The sequence below is a fragment of the Phyllobates terribilis genome, unplaced genomic scaffold, assembly GCF_046119375.1.
Source record: "Phyllobates terribilis strain yellow unplaced genomic scaffold, ASM4611937v1 Scaffold_98__1_contigs__length_5973952, whole genome shotgun sequence".
NCBI classification, from domain to species: Eukaryota; Metazoa; Chordata; class Amphibia; order Anura; family Dendrobatidae; genus Phyllobates; species Phyllobates terribilis.
This window is the reverse complement of record NW_027362858.1, coordinates 4,058,736-4,074,600: the sequence shown is the minus strand read 5'-3', so window position 1 is coordinate 4,074,600 and position 15,865 is coordinate 4,058,736. Positions and strand designations below refer to the sequence as shown.

The 15,865-nt window shown below is 43.4% G+C and overlaps 2 protein-coding genes across 2 annotated transcripts in view; both read left to right on the top strand.

Annotated features, from left to right (window-relative positions):
- Positions 1-15,865, top strand: part of LOC141198608 (uncharacterized) — a 540,563-nt gene that overhangs the window by 4,126 nt on the left and 520,572 nt on the right. The window lies entirely within an intron of this gene.
- LOC141198580 (oocyte zinc finger protein XlCOF7.2-like) lies at positions 9,086-9,614 on the top strand. The gene is made up of 2 exons (XM_073663005.1): positions 9,086-9,399; positions 9,474-9,614. Exons 1-2 carry the CDS (start codon positions 9,220-9,222, stop codon positions 9,612-9,614), a joined length of 321 nt encoding a protein of 106 aa, XP_073519106.1. The 5' UTR covers positions 9,086-9,219.

Here is a 15,865-nt window from a genome sequence, read left to right as displayed (position 1 = left end):
TTCTGAGATTGTTTTTTCGTGACATATTGTACTTCATGATAGTGGTAAAATTTCTTCGATATCACTTGTGTTTATTTGTGAAAAAATCGGAAATTTGGCGAAAATTTAGAAAATTTTGCAATTTTCAAACTTTTAATTTTCATGCCCTTAAATCAGAGAGATATGTCACACAAAATAGTTAATAAATAACATTTCCCCCATGTCTACTTTACATTAGCACAATTTTGCAACCAAAATTTTTTTTTGTCAGGGAGCTATAAGGGTTAAAAGTTGACCAGTGATTTCTCATTTTTCCAACAAAATTTACAAAAACATTTTTTTAGGGACCACATCATACTTGAAGTCACTTTGAGGGGTCTTTATGACAGAAAATACCCAAAAGTGACACCATTCTAAAAACTGCACCCCTCAAGGTGCTCAAAACCACATTCAAGAACTTTATTAACCCTTCAGGTGCTTCACAGGAATTTTTGGAATGTGGAAGAAAAAAATTAACATTTAACTTTTTTCACAAAAATGTTACTTTAGATCCAATTTTTTTTATTTTCACAGGGGTAACAGGAAAAAATGGACCGCAAAATTTTTTTGTGCAATTTCTCTTGAGCGCGCTGATACCCCATATGTGAGGGAAAACCACTGTTTGGGCGCACTGCAGGGTTCGGAAGGGAAGGAGCGCCATTAGACTTTTTGAATGTAAAATTTGTTTGAATAATTAGCAGACGCCATGTTGCGTTTGGAGAGCCCCTGATGTGCCTAAACAGTGGAAACCCCCCACAAGTGACACCATTTTGGAAACTAGACCCCTTAGGGAACTTATCTAGATGTGTGGTGAGCACCTTGAACCCCAAGGTACTTCACAGAAGTTTGTAATATTGAGCTGTAAAAATAAAATTTTCACATTTTTCCCACGAAAACATTTTTCATCCCTTAATTTTGCATTATCATAAGGGTAATAGCATAAATTGCACCATGAAATTTGTTGTGCAATTTCTCCTGAACGCGTTGATACCCCATATGTGGAGGCAAACCACTGTTTGGGCGCACGGCAGGGTTTGAAAGGGAAGGAGCGCCATTTGACTTTTTGAATGTAAAATTTGTTTGAATAATTAGCGGACGCCATGTTGCATTTGGGGAGCCCCTGATGTGCCTAAACAGTGGAAACCCCCCACAAGTGACACCATTTTGGAAACTAGACCCCTTAGGGAACTTATCTAGATGTGTGGTGAGCACCTTGAACCCCAAGGTGCTTCACAGAAGTTTATAATAATGAGCTGTAAAAATAAAATGTTCACATTTTTCCCACAAAAACGTTTTTCATCCCTTTAACTTTGCATTATCATAAGGGTAATAGGATAAATTGCACCATGAAATTTGTTGTGCAATTTCTCCTGAACACGCCAATACCCCATATGTGGAGGCAAACCACTGTTTGGGCGCACGGCAGGGTTTGAAAGGGAAGGAGCGCCATTTGACTTTTTGAATGTAAAATTTGTTTGAATAATTAGCAGATGCCATGTCGCATTTGGGGAGCCCCTAATGTGCCTAAACAGTGGAAACCCCCCACAAGTGCCACCATTTTGGAAACTAGACCCCTTAGGGAACTTATCTAGATGTGTGGTGAGCACCTTGCACCCCCAGCTGCTTCACAGAAGTTTATAATATTGAGCCGTAAAAATAAAATTTTCACATTTTTCCCATAAAAAATGTTTTTCATTCCCTAATTTTGCATTATCATAAGTGTAACAGGATAAATTGCACCATGAAATTTGTTGTGCAATTTCTCCTGAGTACGCCGATACCCCATATGTGGGGGAAAACCACTGCTTTGGTGTACGGCAGGGTTCGGAAGAGAAAGGAGCGCTATGTTGGCTGGGATAGGCAGCAGACACCATGTCACATTTGAAGAGTCGCTGACATGCCGAAACAGCAGAAACCCCCACAAGTGACCGCATTTTGTAAACTACACCTCTCAAGGAATTCATCTAGGGAAGTAGTGAGTATTTTTTAATTTTTTAATTTATACCATTGGGCAGTGAAAAAAGCATAATTATATTTTTACCACAAAAAAATGTTTTACCCTCAGATTTTACATTTTCACACCGGGCAATGGGTAAAAATGGTGCCGAAATGTGTCACACAATTTCTTCTAATAGTGGCAATACCCCATATGTGGCTGTATCGTACCGCTCAGCCATACGGCGAGATCTGGGGGGCGACGGAGAGCTATTTGACAATTGGAGAACAAATTATTGTAGAATAGGCATTTGGATTTGGGAGCACAAAATTTTCTGAATTTCTTTTGGGGGGCAAGGGCCATTTAGCTTTTCCAGAGCCTTTCTGCTACCAGTAACTTGGAAGTCCCTTATATTTTTAACAAATGACGGACCTGAGTGGGGACTAGCTTTTTTTGAGGACTGAGTTGAAGCTTTTATTGGGAACATTTTACGCAACATTTATCCGGCGCTCTAGGCTGAGCACTTACATTGGGGTTTCCATCTAAATTTCCAAGTGATGTAATTCAGATGAAACCCCTGCGGGATCCATTCACTGTAATGAGGCAGCAGAGTTACTCTGGACTCCTTCTGGCCCCTGTTTAGCGGTGTCCTTTTTTTCTGAAGTGCACAAAACTGTGGCCAACCGCACTTTTATGCACGCCTAAAACAAATGACACCGTGGGATCACAGGCCGGACGGCATCCACAGTGGCCTATATCTGCCTCATTACAGGGAATCTTCCGTCATGGCTTCCGTCTGAATCACGTATTTCAGAGATTTACACGGAAACTCTGGTGTAAGTGCTCAGCGCAGTGCGCAGGATAAATGTGAGCAGAGCCTTACTGCGATCTTTGGGAGACATAATAAACAAATCTGTAGCTGGTGAAGAATTGGTTTTATTTATTTTTTACGCCGTTCCCCGTGCGGTATAAGTGATGAGATTACTTTATTCTTCGGGTCGGTGCGATTACAGAGATACCAGATTTATATCGTGTTTTTATGACTGACAGCTGTCACACACTAAGAGACGCTTTTTTTTGCAAAATCTAGTTTTTGCATCGCCATATTTTGAGAGCTATAATTTTTCCATATTTCGTCCAACAGAGTCATGTGACAGCTTGTTTTTTGCGGGACGAGTTGACATTTTTATTGGTACCATTTTTGGGTACGTGACATTTTTTGATCGCTTTCTATTCCGTTTTTTGGGAGGTAAAATTAACAAAAACCAACAATTCAGGAATTGTTTTTTGAGGTTTTTTTTTATGCCGTTCTGCGTGTGGTAAAAGTGATCAGGCAGCGTTATTCTTCGGGTCAGTACGTTTACAGGGATACTACACTTACTGTATATTTATCGGTCGACCATGACAGCACCACGAGAGAGGGAATCCGCCCACCAAGGACAGGAAACCTACAGGCTTAAAAGGGGGCGGCCCTCCCTCTCGCCTCAGCTTCCAAAAATACCTTAGAGTGGCCTTGGTCATAGGGGATGAAATCAGACATTTCCAATTTGCGGCCTTGCCATTCGGTCTCGCTATAGCCCCTAGAATATTTACGAAGGTGATAGCGGAGGTGATGGCTCATGTACGGGAACATAATGTGTTAATTATCCCTTACTTAGATGATTTTTTGATCATTGGAGACTCAGCCTCTCAATGTGTCTCCCATCTTAAATTGGTCTCCTCTATTCTGGAAGGCCTGGGCTGGATCCTAAATCTGGAGAAATCCAGGGTAGTCCCTTCGAGAGTACAGCAGTTCCTAGGTATCATGCTAGACTCAGACCTCCAGATGTGTTTCCTTCCAGAAGCCAAAAAACAGAAGGTCATAAGGCTGGTGGAAGGAGCTCTTGCGAACCCGGTCATGTCCCTTAGGGCTGCAATGTCCTTACTTGGTACCCTGATATCTTGTCTGCCGGGGGTAATGTGGGCACAATACCACTCCAGAGTTTTACAGTGGGACGTCCTACAGAATGAGGTCTCGTTACATGGGCACTTGGAGAGACTTATGTTCCTATCTCCCCGGTCTATTGACTCTCTACAGTGGTGGGTGAATTTAGAAAGCTTGTCTCGAGGAGTTCCCTGGGTGGTCAGAATATCTGAAATAATTACAACTGACGCAAGTCTACATGGATGGGGAGCTCACTTGGGGGATATGATTGCCCAGGGGTTCTGGTCGGATGCTGAGAGAGCTCTTTCCTCTAATACTAGGGAACTACTGGCAGTTGATAGGGCTGTTAATCATTTCTTACCATTCCTTCACAATAAGAACATTAGGATCCTGTCCGATAATAATATAGCAGTAGCTTATATTAACCATCAGGGGGGTACTCGTGCTGGATCGCTAATGAGAGTGGCGGATCATCTCTTTCAGATCTCGGAACACCATCTCCTCTCTTTAACAGCCCTCCACATCAAAGGGAAAGAAAATTCAAAGGCAGACTTCTTAAGTCGTCATTTTTTAAGGCAAGGCGAATGGGAACTAAAACAGGACATTTTTTCCCTATTAGTCCGGAAATGGAGTCTTCCGGTGGTGGATCTCTTCGCCACAAAGCAAAACCGGAAGACAAAGGTTTTTTGGTCCCTAGATCCGAGAGAAAGGCCCCTGACAGTAGACGCTCTCCAAATCCCTTGGAACTTCAGTCTGGCCTATGCCTTCCCACCGTTAAACCTTCTGCCTATGGTGCTAAGAAAGATCAGAGAGGACAAGGCAAGGGTCCTCTTGATCGCCCCCTTTTGGCCCAAAAGACCCTGGTTCTCATGTCTGAGGAACATGTCCATCTCGGACCCTTGGGTCCTGCCCGAAGTTCCAGATCTCCTCAGCCAGGGTCCAGTGCTCCATCCGCGAGCTCCGGCCTCCACTTGACGGCGTGGAATTTGAGAGGTCCCTGCTAGAACTAAAAGGTTTTTCCCAGAGTCTAGTATCTACTTTATTACGTAGTAGAAAGCCTGTCACTACCAAAATTTATGCAAAAGTTTGGAACAAGTTTTTATCTTTTTCTAAATCTTCAGTGGATAAGGGAGCGCCAATTGGGAAGGTTTTAGAGTTCCTACAAAGGGGCTTCGAGCTGGGGTTAGCAACAAGCACCTTGAAGGTCCAAGTGTCGGCACTAGGTGCCCTCTATAACTGTGTCCTCGCAGAAAACTATTGGATTTTCCGCTTTATAAAAGCAGTAGGTAGGTCCAGGCCGGTTACCAAAACTAATGTCGTTCCATGGGACCTAAACCTGGTTCTGAAAGCGTTAGCTGGGGCACCCTTTGAACCGATAGATTCTGTATCCCTGAGATCTATTACCCTCAAAACAGCGCTTCTTGTAGCCCTAACATCTGCTAGGAGGATTGGTGATATTCAGGCTCTGTCCTCTGGCCCTCCCTTCACCCAGGTTCTGGACGACAGAATAATTCTTAGAGCAGATCCAGCATACTTGCCTAAGGTAGCTTCCGGGTTTCATAGACTTCAGGAAGTAATATTACCCTCTTTTTGTCCGAACCCTAGTAATCAGATAGAAGCAGATTTCCATGCTTTAGATGTGAGAGGGTGTGTGGTTAGGTACCTTGCTGTCACTCAGCCCTTTAGGAGAGAGAATTCCTTATTTATCTCCTATCAGGGGGTTAGGAAGGGGCTTAAGGTCTCTAGATCCACCATAGCTAGATGGATTAGGGAGACCATTACGCTAGCCTATGTATCCAGCGGAGAGGAAGCACCGCGTGGCCTGAAAGCTCACTCTACCCGGGCGGTGGAAACCACATGGGCAGAGAGGTCTGGCGTCTCGATGGAGGACATATGTAAGGCAGCTACCTGGTCTTCTCCATCTACCTTCTATAAGCACTATAGACTAGATCTGAGTGCTTCGTCTGACCTCACATTTGGGAGAAGGGTGCTCCAAGCCGTGGTCCCTCCCTAGAATCTTCATCTCTGCAATTCTCTCGTGGTGCTGTCATGGTCGACCGATAAAGAGATTAGTTACTTACCGGTAACGGGATTTCTCGGAGACCATGACAGCACCCTTATATTTCCTCCCTTCACCCCTTTTTGGGAGCACTTCTTATCTGTTTTCATTCTTTATTCTCACACATTGATGTTGTAAGAAAATGTATATACTGTTTGTTTCATGATTATGTTGCTATGTCTACTAACCGGGCGGTCCTCTCAATGCTCTGTAATCCAAACTGAGGCGAGAGGGAGGGCCGCCCCCTTTTAAGCCTGTAGGTTTCCTGTCCTTGGTGGGCGGATTCCCTCTCTCGTGGTGCTGTCATGGTCTCCGAGAAATCCCGTTACAGGTAAGTAACTAATCTCTTTTTTTTATGTTTTGGCGCTTTTACACAATAAAACAATTTTATAGAAAAAATATTTTTTTTGCATTGCTTTATTCTGAGCGCTATAACTTTTTTATTTTTCGGCTGATGGAGCTGTATGGCGGCTTTTTTTTTGCGGAACAAGAAGACATTTTCAGCGGTACCATTTTTATTTCCATTTTGCTTTTTGATCGCATTTTTTTCCACTTTTTGTTTGGCGATATGATGAAAAAGCATATTTTTTTGCTCCGTTTTTTATTTATTTTTATTACGGTGTACACAGAAGGAGTTAATTAGTGTGACAGTTTTATAGATCGGGTTGTTTCGGAGGCGGCGATACCAAATATGTGTACTTTTTTTGGTTTTGCATCAATATACGGATTTATTGGTTTAATATTTTTTATTTATTTTTAGTTATTTTGTGATTTTTTTTTAACCGTTTAAAAACATTTTTTTTTTACATTTTTGCTTAGTCCCTGTATGAGACATTAATTTTTATTTTTCTGATCACTAATCTCATGTAATGTAATAGACATATATTACATTACATGAGATCTTTGCTGACTGCTTCACAGTCAGTGTGTTCTGCCAGGCTTCAGCTGCAGGCTGAGCCAGGCAGGACACCATATATGGCAGATCTGGAGGTGGTCATGTGACCTACAGCTGCCATAGCAACGCCAGGTCCTGGAAGGTATAAGGGGGCCGTCGGAGAGGTAAGTGGACGACCCCCTCTCCTCCTGCTGTCTTCTATATGCCGCGATCACTATAGATCGCGGCATATAGAAGACAGCAAAGGGTTAACATCACTGGGACCTGATCCAATCAGGTCCCGATGATGTTCCCTGTCAGAGCTAATGCTCTGCACCGGAATCGCAGTGCTTGCAGGACCCTGGGGGTCCTGAGCGCTGCGAGACCACCCACCGTTTTTAAACGTTGGCGCTGCACAGAGCCCAGAAAGCGCCGACGTTTATCTACAGTGGGCCGTCGCGAAGCGGTTAAATTGCTCAGATATTGGGTGTGATCACACAACCTTCAAAAGTCTACAGGGTCACAAAAGAAAAAAAAAGAATAGCATTAACTGCTAAAGATTTCAGGAGACTCAAACTTGAAGCGACCAGGAAGATATTATCCTCTTGAGCTGTCATATTCCAGAACTGCCGCCTCTCTGGATGCCCAGAAGTACAAGGTGTTCGGTGCTCAGAGACAAGGCCGAGGCTGAATACCGAACACCACTGAACAAGACTCAAGAAAAAACTTGGCCAAGAAATATCTGAAGACAGATTTTTCAAAGGTTTTATGGACTGATGAGAGTGACTCTTGACAGACCAGATGGATGGGCCCGTGGCTGGATAAGTAATGGGCACAGACCTCGACTTCGACTCAGACATTAGCGAGGTGGAGATGGGCACTGCTATAGGCTGGTATTATTACAGGTGAGCTTGTTGGACCTTTTCTTTCCAGAACTTAACGTGGAAATAAATAAACCATTAACATATTTTATTGGCTGTACAAAGACTGTTGCGTTCTTTATATTATTAAATTACCGTATTTTTTGGACTATAAGACGCACTTTATTCCTCAAAAATTTTGGAGGAAAGTGGGGGGTGCGTCTTATAGTCCAACATACATAAATACTGTGGCTGTGTGTGGTGGGGGATGTGGGGGGAGCGACAGCGGCAGAGAAGCAGGGCACTGGATGCAGCAGCCGCCTGCTGCAGCCTACACTGTGCCCGCTACTAAAGAAAATGAATATTCACTGCTCCCCACGCCCATGGGCATGGGGAGTAGTGAATATTTATTTTCCTTAATAGCGGCACACTGTGCCTGCAGTGTGGCTCCTGGTATGTATGGCACCCTTCATCCCTATAAGTATGGTCCCCCTCATCCCTCTTCTTGGTATGTATGGTACCCTTCATCCCTGTATGTATAGCCTCCCCCCTCATCCTGGTATGCTTGGCACCCCCTGATCCCCATCACGCTGCACACAAAAAATAAACAATCACACTCCCCTCCTCTCTCCTCCAGCGCTGCATCCCGCTCTGCTGCCGACAGGATTCTCACTGTGTGAGCTGCACATGGCGTCCCTGACATGCGCCCTCACACAGTGATCTGCTGTGCCGAAATAGTCACTGCTCCCCACGCCAGGACTGTGTGCGTGGTGAGCAATGACCATTCATTCTCCTTAATAGCGTGCACACTGTAACTTCAGCGCGTCTCCTGCTGCCGCTCTGCCATGCATGCCAGGATGGTGGATTGGGGTGCCATGCATACTAGGATGGTGGATTAGGGTGCTATGCTTACCAGGATTTTGGATTGGGGTGCTATGCATACCAGGATGGGGATAGGGGCCACTTATTACAGGAAGAAGGGGGCCATATATACCAGGATGGAGGATATTAACAGAATTGGGGGACATTACCCCTATAACAGTGTCAGCAGCAGACCCCCTCCCACTTAACAGAGCATAATGACCACATTTTTTGCTTAATTTGTTTTTTTCTATCTTCCTCCTTTAAAACCTAGGTGCGTCTTATGGTCCAGTGCGTCTTATAGTCCGAAAAATACGGTATCTGAATTATTTTATAACTTCCGTAATCCCAACTGATAACACATAGGTATCTCTATCTGACCTCAACATGTATGAAGTGCTCTACCACATTATTGCTTTATACCAGCATCACAATGCTATTAATTTTTTTATTACACAGAATTTTATATATTTTACACCAACTCATCTTCAATTCACTCAGATTCCCACAATATGAGATACTAACAATTTATCTATATAATTTTCCTAGAGAAGAATGGATAGAGACAAAAAGAAGATGGCGGAGAGGATATTCCACCTCACCCTAGAGATCCTCTTCCGGCTTACTGGAGAGGTGAGAGATTCTGATGGCGTCACATTACATCATTCTTATCTATGGGAATAACAGATGGACAGAACTGGAGAGGTGAGGACTCTGGAAATGTCTGGAGGGAGATTTATTAATGTGTCTCTCCATAACCAGAGATTAATCATGGGGCCTCCATCTCACCCCCTGATACATGAGGACATCAATGACCAGAAGATCCTAGAACTCACCTACAAGATGATTGAGCTGCTGACTGGAGAGGTGACACTGCTGGGACATTATACAGTAACGCTATGAAGGGATCGAGGGGATGACGGTATCATTGTATGTGTCAGGTTCCTATAAGGTGTCAGGATGTCGCCGTCTATTTCTCCATGGAGGAGTGGGAGTATTTAGAAAGACAAAAAGATCTATACAAGGACGTCATGATGGAGGTTCCCCAGCCCCTCACATCTCCAGGTAATAGACAGGACTAAATACACACGGCCTATAATTATCTGTATGTAAAGAATGAATTCAGTCCCTGTATGTGTTTCCTCCAGATCTATCCAGTAAGAGGACAACACCAGAGAGATGTCCCCATCCTCTTCTTCCACAGGACTGTAAACAAGAAGATCCCAATTTTCCTCAGGATCATCAGGTAGATGGAGAGAAGATGTCATGAGATGTCTCCTATGATGTGTAGACGGCTGTAAAGGTCTTGTGTTCAGTCTTGTTTTATCCACCAGTATTATGTTTTATATTTGTGTAATGAGAACGGTGGAGATGACAGGATTAGAGCTGATCATAGAGGTGACTTCTCCATCTGTCTTTGACTTTTATAATATTTGTTTCAGGGTGAAGATCTGATCCATATTAATACTACAGAGACATATGTGAGGGCTGATGAGCGGTGTAAAGAGGAGATTCCTACATATGACTACCCAGGTGAGTAGTAACCACTGAATACAGAGAAGTCACAGATTCTTCTCAGTCACCGGCTGTGGCTGCTTTATCGGTGGTGTAGTCCGGCAATATCACAATCGTGTGATCACCATTTTGCCGCTCTACCACAACATTCTCCTCCATCCAAAAATGTTCACATTACTTTGTGTGATTGTGAAAGACATTTTCTGTAGAACTTACAACCTGGAGGATCCACCTACCCCCTGGGATTAAAAGACTCTGTCCGTTACCTGCCCAGATCTGTAAACTGCAAAGCCAAATGTCAGCGTACGTAGAATGTGCTGACGAGTGAGAAAATCACTTGAAGAAAAATTATGATGGACCTCTTAGAGGAAGCGAAGGGTAATGATGATGTTGGCTTACTAGGTGCCTGATATCTTATTAGATGAATCCACCTTCTGTGCTGCTGAATGTTCTCATATGGTCCCTACAAGACCAGGTCCAGTCTTTCTGACCAAACTTCACTTTTATGAGATACAACATTAAATGTGCAGTGAGGGCCAAGTGTGAATTTCTGTATAATAACAACAGAGTTTCCCTTTATCCTGAGTTTTCAAACCAACTAACTTCAAACAGAATTGTGATATCCTATACAGAAAACATTACACCTGTGCCATGATATATCTCTAAGCTGTGCATGGCTGATGGGTGTAATATACATTTATTCACGCCTGCAGGAGATGTGTTGGCATGGCTCGAGCCCTGGTTTCATGGATTCACCCCACGTTATAAATTACATTGTTTTTGATCCCAAAGGAGTTCAGATTACTGCACAATCTCTCCTGAAATGGGGGCACTAATACTTTCTCTACTCTTCTGGTCCGGACTCATAGTAGCTCCAATGGTCCACCATAAATTAATGCGTTTAGTGAGTTTAGAGTTGGAGCTCTCCTTACATATGTTATTGTTGGGGATGTAACATATCTTTTAATCTGTCTTTTTTTTACAGGTTCATTTTGTATGATAGTTTGATTGTGGTGGGATTGGCCTGCCTCACTTATGTGTCTCTGTAACGCCCTGGTAGTCTTTCAAAGAAGGTCTCCATTGCCTCTTCCAAATGCCCGAGGTCTAAATTTAAGACACCTCAGCTCTGCACTATTTTAAAAAGTTCTCCTTGAACATCTAATATTTCTTCTTGAAACTCATCTGACAGAAAATATTGTCCCTTACGATAGTTTAGATTCCCAAGAGCCCCCGAGCCCCATACTCTAATTACCCCAGAGAGGTTTCACCACAAGTTATTCATTTTTCTCTGATGAAGACTGTTGAGTTTGATCATTTCAGTAGATGTGTTATTGTCTATACTCACAGTTTTTGACTTCAGTAGTTAGTGCCCAAAATTCTCTGATTTAATCTCTTCCTGCAGCCAGTTTTCTGTTCCTAATCAGGACCCATTTTTCAAATCTGACGTGTGCCACTTTATGTGGTGATAAGTGTTGGAATTCTTCACAAAGGATAATGGGAAACAAATGGACCTTACAAATTATTTTCCAACTTCTTTTGAACCCGACAATACCCTATATTCGTTTGTACACTACTGTCTGGGTACATAGCACGGATAAGGAGGGAAGGAGCGCCATTTAGCTATTTGAATGCAGATCTTGCTGGAATAGTTTGCAGACACAATGTATTGGGGGAACTGTTCATGATCACCTGGCAGCTCAAAACATGGCCACCACGAATAGGCTTGGCTCTATCTACTCCATTTTCCAGATCCCAGGGATTGCCTTTCTCATCACCCTTTAACCCCAAGAAGAATAGTCAGGTAGCCGGGTCATAACCAAGAGGGCAGAGAAAATACAAAATCAGAAGACACAAGAGTAGTCAGTAAACGGGCCGAGGTCACAACAGGAAACAAATACACAAGCCGAGAGCTGAGCACAGAGGACTGAACCAGAGGATAACAAGGCTGTATCTGGCAGCTCCGGCAATATTCTTCAAGCTTTAGTAGGGTGTGGTGCTTTCCAGTTGGCTGAAGCAGGGAGCAGATTACTCCAGCTGGACAGCACACGCACCCATACTGCCAGACTGGATGGTACTACAGGTCCCAGGCACCCTAATCTTAGTGGCTGGACAGAGCCTGTGCCACCCAGAGCTTTTGGTTCCGACATCTCCTCCATCATCAACACCACCTGCAGAATGAATAAGGCGGTGCCTGGTGACAGAAGGAGACATCGGGGGAGCAGATCCCAGAGGAGATGGGACACATCATTTATAGAATCCCTAATATAACAAAATGGCAGAAAACCAGAGCAGTAGAAATCCCCATAAAGTGTCTCCATTTTGGAAATTATAACCCTTAGTAAATTTATCTATAGGCGTAGTGATTATCTTGACTCCACAGGCACTTTCCGGAAATTGGCACGCAATGGATGTTGGAGAGTGAAAATTGCACTTTGGCCATTTTATTACCCAACACATAGTGCCCAGATTGTGCTTCAGGAGACACACACAGTAAATGAAGTGGGTACTTGTCACTATAGTAATGCCAAATACATGGATGCTTGTGACAACACCGCTTTTCTTCTTAATTATGCCAAACATGATTTCTGATTTCCAAGAGCAATATACCTTTTTATTTTTATGTTGACTTTTTTAACCTGTGTTCTTCTTTGGTTGATTAACACAGACTATTGTTTGAATAATACTGAATGTTAACACTTGAGTTGAGATGTACTGCAACTTGTCTGCAAATCTTGCAAGATAGGGACATGGAGCAATACTGTTTGATAATATACTAATTTCATATTATACCAGCCCAGCGAATTGTTGATTTGTCGAGCAATGGAGGACAAACTATGCAAGTTGATTAAATGCTCAAACAATGAGTCATGAGCTTCTTCCACCTTCATCCCTAACCCTAACCCTTGACCTGTGAATGATGGTTGCAAAGACAATTGTGATCTATAAAAAGGGGGTCTCTGCCTCTATTCGGTGTCATTCTACAGCATATCAGCTTAGGGGACTTCGGTCCCAGCTGGAGGAATACAGATCGGCTCCATTGACCATTGCTGAACCCTCAGAGACGTCTTGAAGAATCCAGGTAGGAACAAACAGTTCACCTGGCCGCAGACCTCACTGCTCTCGGTTAGTTTCCTAAGCTTGTCGTTACCTCCTCTCTTTGGGGGCCAGCCAAAAGCGGGGGACCACTGGTGCCGGTAGTTGGCTCTGGAAGCCCCAAAATCGCAGCTGTTCTATCCCAGGCGTGCCAGCGGAAGGGTGAGGACTCTAATTTGCACCATCTTGGGTACTTGCTGGGACTGTTTTACCTGTTTATTGTTAGAACCCTCCTGTTTGTTTTTGTTTCTATCTTGTGTTTTGCGGTCACGTGACCATCTTCCTATATATTCCAGCTCCGCCCTTCTGGCTTTGCTGGACTTCAGTGTTGTTTTGACTGTCTCTCTAGCCAGGTGCTTTTGTGCCTATCTATCTCTAGTTTGCTTGGTCCTCTGGACCTCTAGTACTTTTGTCAGTTTATCTTTTGCTCTGCAACAACTTCTGTTAGGAGGTGTCCCATTTTTGTCCCAGTCCTTAGTTCTTTTAGGGACCCCTCCCTTTCTCTATAGGTCTCCGTTCAGACTAGCCGAGGACGAAGGCGGGTCTGTTCTCAAGGAACAGGTTGCCGCTACAATGTAGGGACTCAGCTTAGTCTTACTGTAGGGACAGCTCTCCCCTTCTTTCCCTAGTTTATGTTGCAGATCATAACAGTAAGTCCAGCCCAAACAAAAACCTTAAGGAAAGAAATCCGGGGATCAGTATGGTTTCTGTTCAAGATTTGGCTCAACGCCTGCAGGGATTGTCTCTGGAGTTGTCCGAGCTCCGGAAACACGGGAGTAGCTGTCCTGGGGCGCATTTTGTCGAACCCAAGGTAGGACTCCCTGATATTTTTTATGATAAACAACAAGATTTTTTTTCCTTTAAAAATGCTTGTTTATTATATTTTCGTTTGAGACCAAGGTCCTCTGGGAATGAATCACAGCGCATTTTGTTTATCATATCTTTTGCGCAAGGAACCACAGGGGTGGGCCTTTTCTCTCCAACCTAATGATCCGTGCTTTAGGTCAGTGGAGGATTTTTTTTCTGCTATGGGGCTATTGTATGACGATCCTGATCGAGTCTCATCTGCTGAGACTGAACTGAGGCGTTTGAATCAGGGGTCAGGTGATGTTGAAAATTATTGTACACACTTCAGGAGGTGGTCCTCAGAAGTGAAATGGAATGATTCGGTGTTAAAATGTTTTTTTCTTGCTGGTCTAAGTGAAAGGGTTAAGGATCTGCTGATTGCATTTCCCGCACCTGAAACCTTGCAGGAAGCCATGCAATTAGCTATACGTGTGGACAGGAGACTGCGTGCCAGGGTTGATGATGAAAAAATTCCTGCAATGGCAGCTCCTAGTCCCCAGAGGGTCTGCTCGGACGGCGGAGAACCGATGGAGTTTGGGGTGATGTCACTTCGCTCTCAGGAAAGAGACCGCAGGTTTTCCAAGGGATTGTGTTTTTATTGTGGTAAAACTGACCATTTGATTAAGAACTGTGAGCTTTGTTTAAGTAAAGAAAAAAAAAAAGGTCAGTTACGCCCGTATTGCTTGTTTGAGCTCTAAGGGAGTATTTCTTTCAGGGAGTACCTCATTGCAGGAAGATTTGATTGAATTTCAGGTATTTGTGGATTGTGGTTCAACACTTAATGTGATTGATAAGGGTTTTTTGGAAAAACTTAAATTGGAATCCAAACCTTTGTCATCACCTATTTCTGTGATTGCAATTGATAACACTCCTTCGAAACGTATTACTCGCAAGGTATTTCCCTTCACTATCAATGGCATTCACCAAGAAAATTTGGATTTGGTGGTATTAAATAATTTACCCTCTCCAGTCGTTTTAGGTTTGCCTTGGTTAAAACTGCACAATCCTTTACTGGACTGGTCTACTAATGAGATTAAGTCTTGGAGTCCTAAGTGCTATGATAAGTGTTGTAATGGTCGCATTGCGGTTGTGGAAAAAGGGGAATTACCTGTACCTATTCAGGATTTTTGGAAGTTTTTTTCAGAGGAGGAGTCGCAAGTTTTACCTCCTCATAGGGACTATGATTGCACCATTGAGTTTGTTCCTGGAGCTACTCTTCCCAAGAGTCTCTTATTTAATCTGACTATCCCTGAAAGAAAGGCCTTGGAGGAATACATACAGACGAGATTGGCTGCTGGTCATATTAGACCTTCTAAGTCGCCTGGTGCCGTTGGATTTTTCTTTTTGCTAAAAAAAAGGACGGCGGTTTACGTCCATGTCTGGACTTTCGTGAAATTAATAAGATTACCGTACGCAATTCCTACCCATTGCCGTTAATTCCTGACTTGTTTAACCAGTTAGTGGGGGCCAAGTGGTTCTCTAAAATTGATCTCCGGGGGGCATACAATTTGTTACGAATGAAGGAGGGTGATGAATGGAAAACTGATTTTAACACTCCGGTAGGTCATTTTGAGAATCTGGTGATGCCTTTTGGTCTTACCAATGCACCCGCGTTTTTTCAGAACCTTATTCATGACATCCTGAGACCTTTGATTGGTAAGAATGTGGTTGTGTATTTGGATGACATTCTGATTTATTCACCAGATCTGGAGTCTCATTGGCAGAGTGTACGTGAAGTTTTGCAGTTATTGAGTGATAATTCACTCTTTGCTAAGCTGGAGAAATGTGAGTTCGCTGTGCAGAGAATTAGTTTTTTGGGCTACATTATCTCCAGCGAGGGCTTTGAGATGGACCCGGTGAAGGTTCAGGCTGTGCAGAA

What these genes read in the sequence shown, in the direction of transcription:
- LOC141198580 (XM_073663005.1), top strand. Translation starts at nt 9,220, where the DNA reads ATGGACAGAACTGGAGAGGTGAGGACTCTGGAAATGTCTGGAGGGAGA. An exon ending in TTGAGCTGCTGACTGGAGAG is followed by an intron (nt 9,400 to 9,473) that starts GTGACACTGCTG and finishes TGTATGTGTCAG; the next exon opens with GTTCCTATAAGGTGTCAGGA.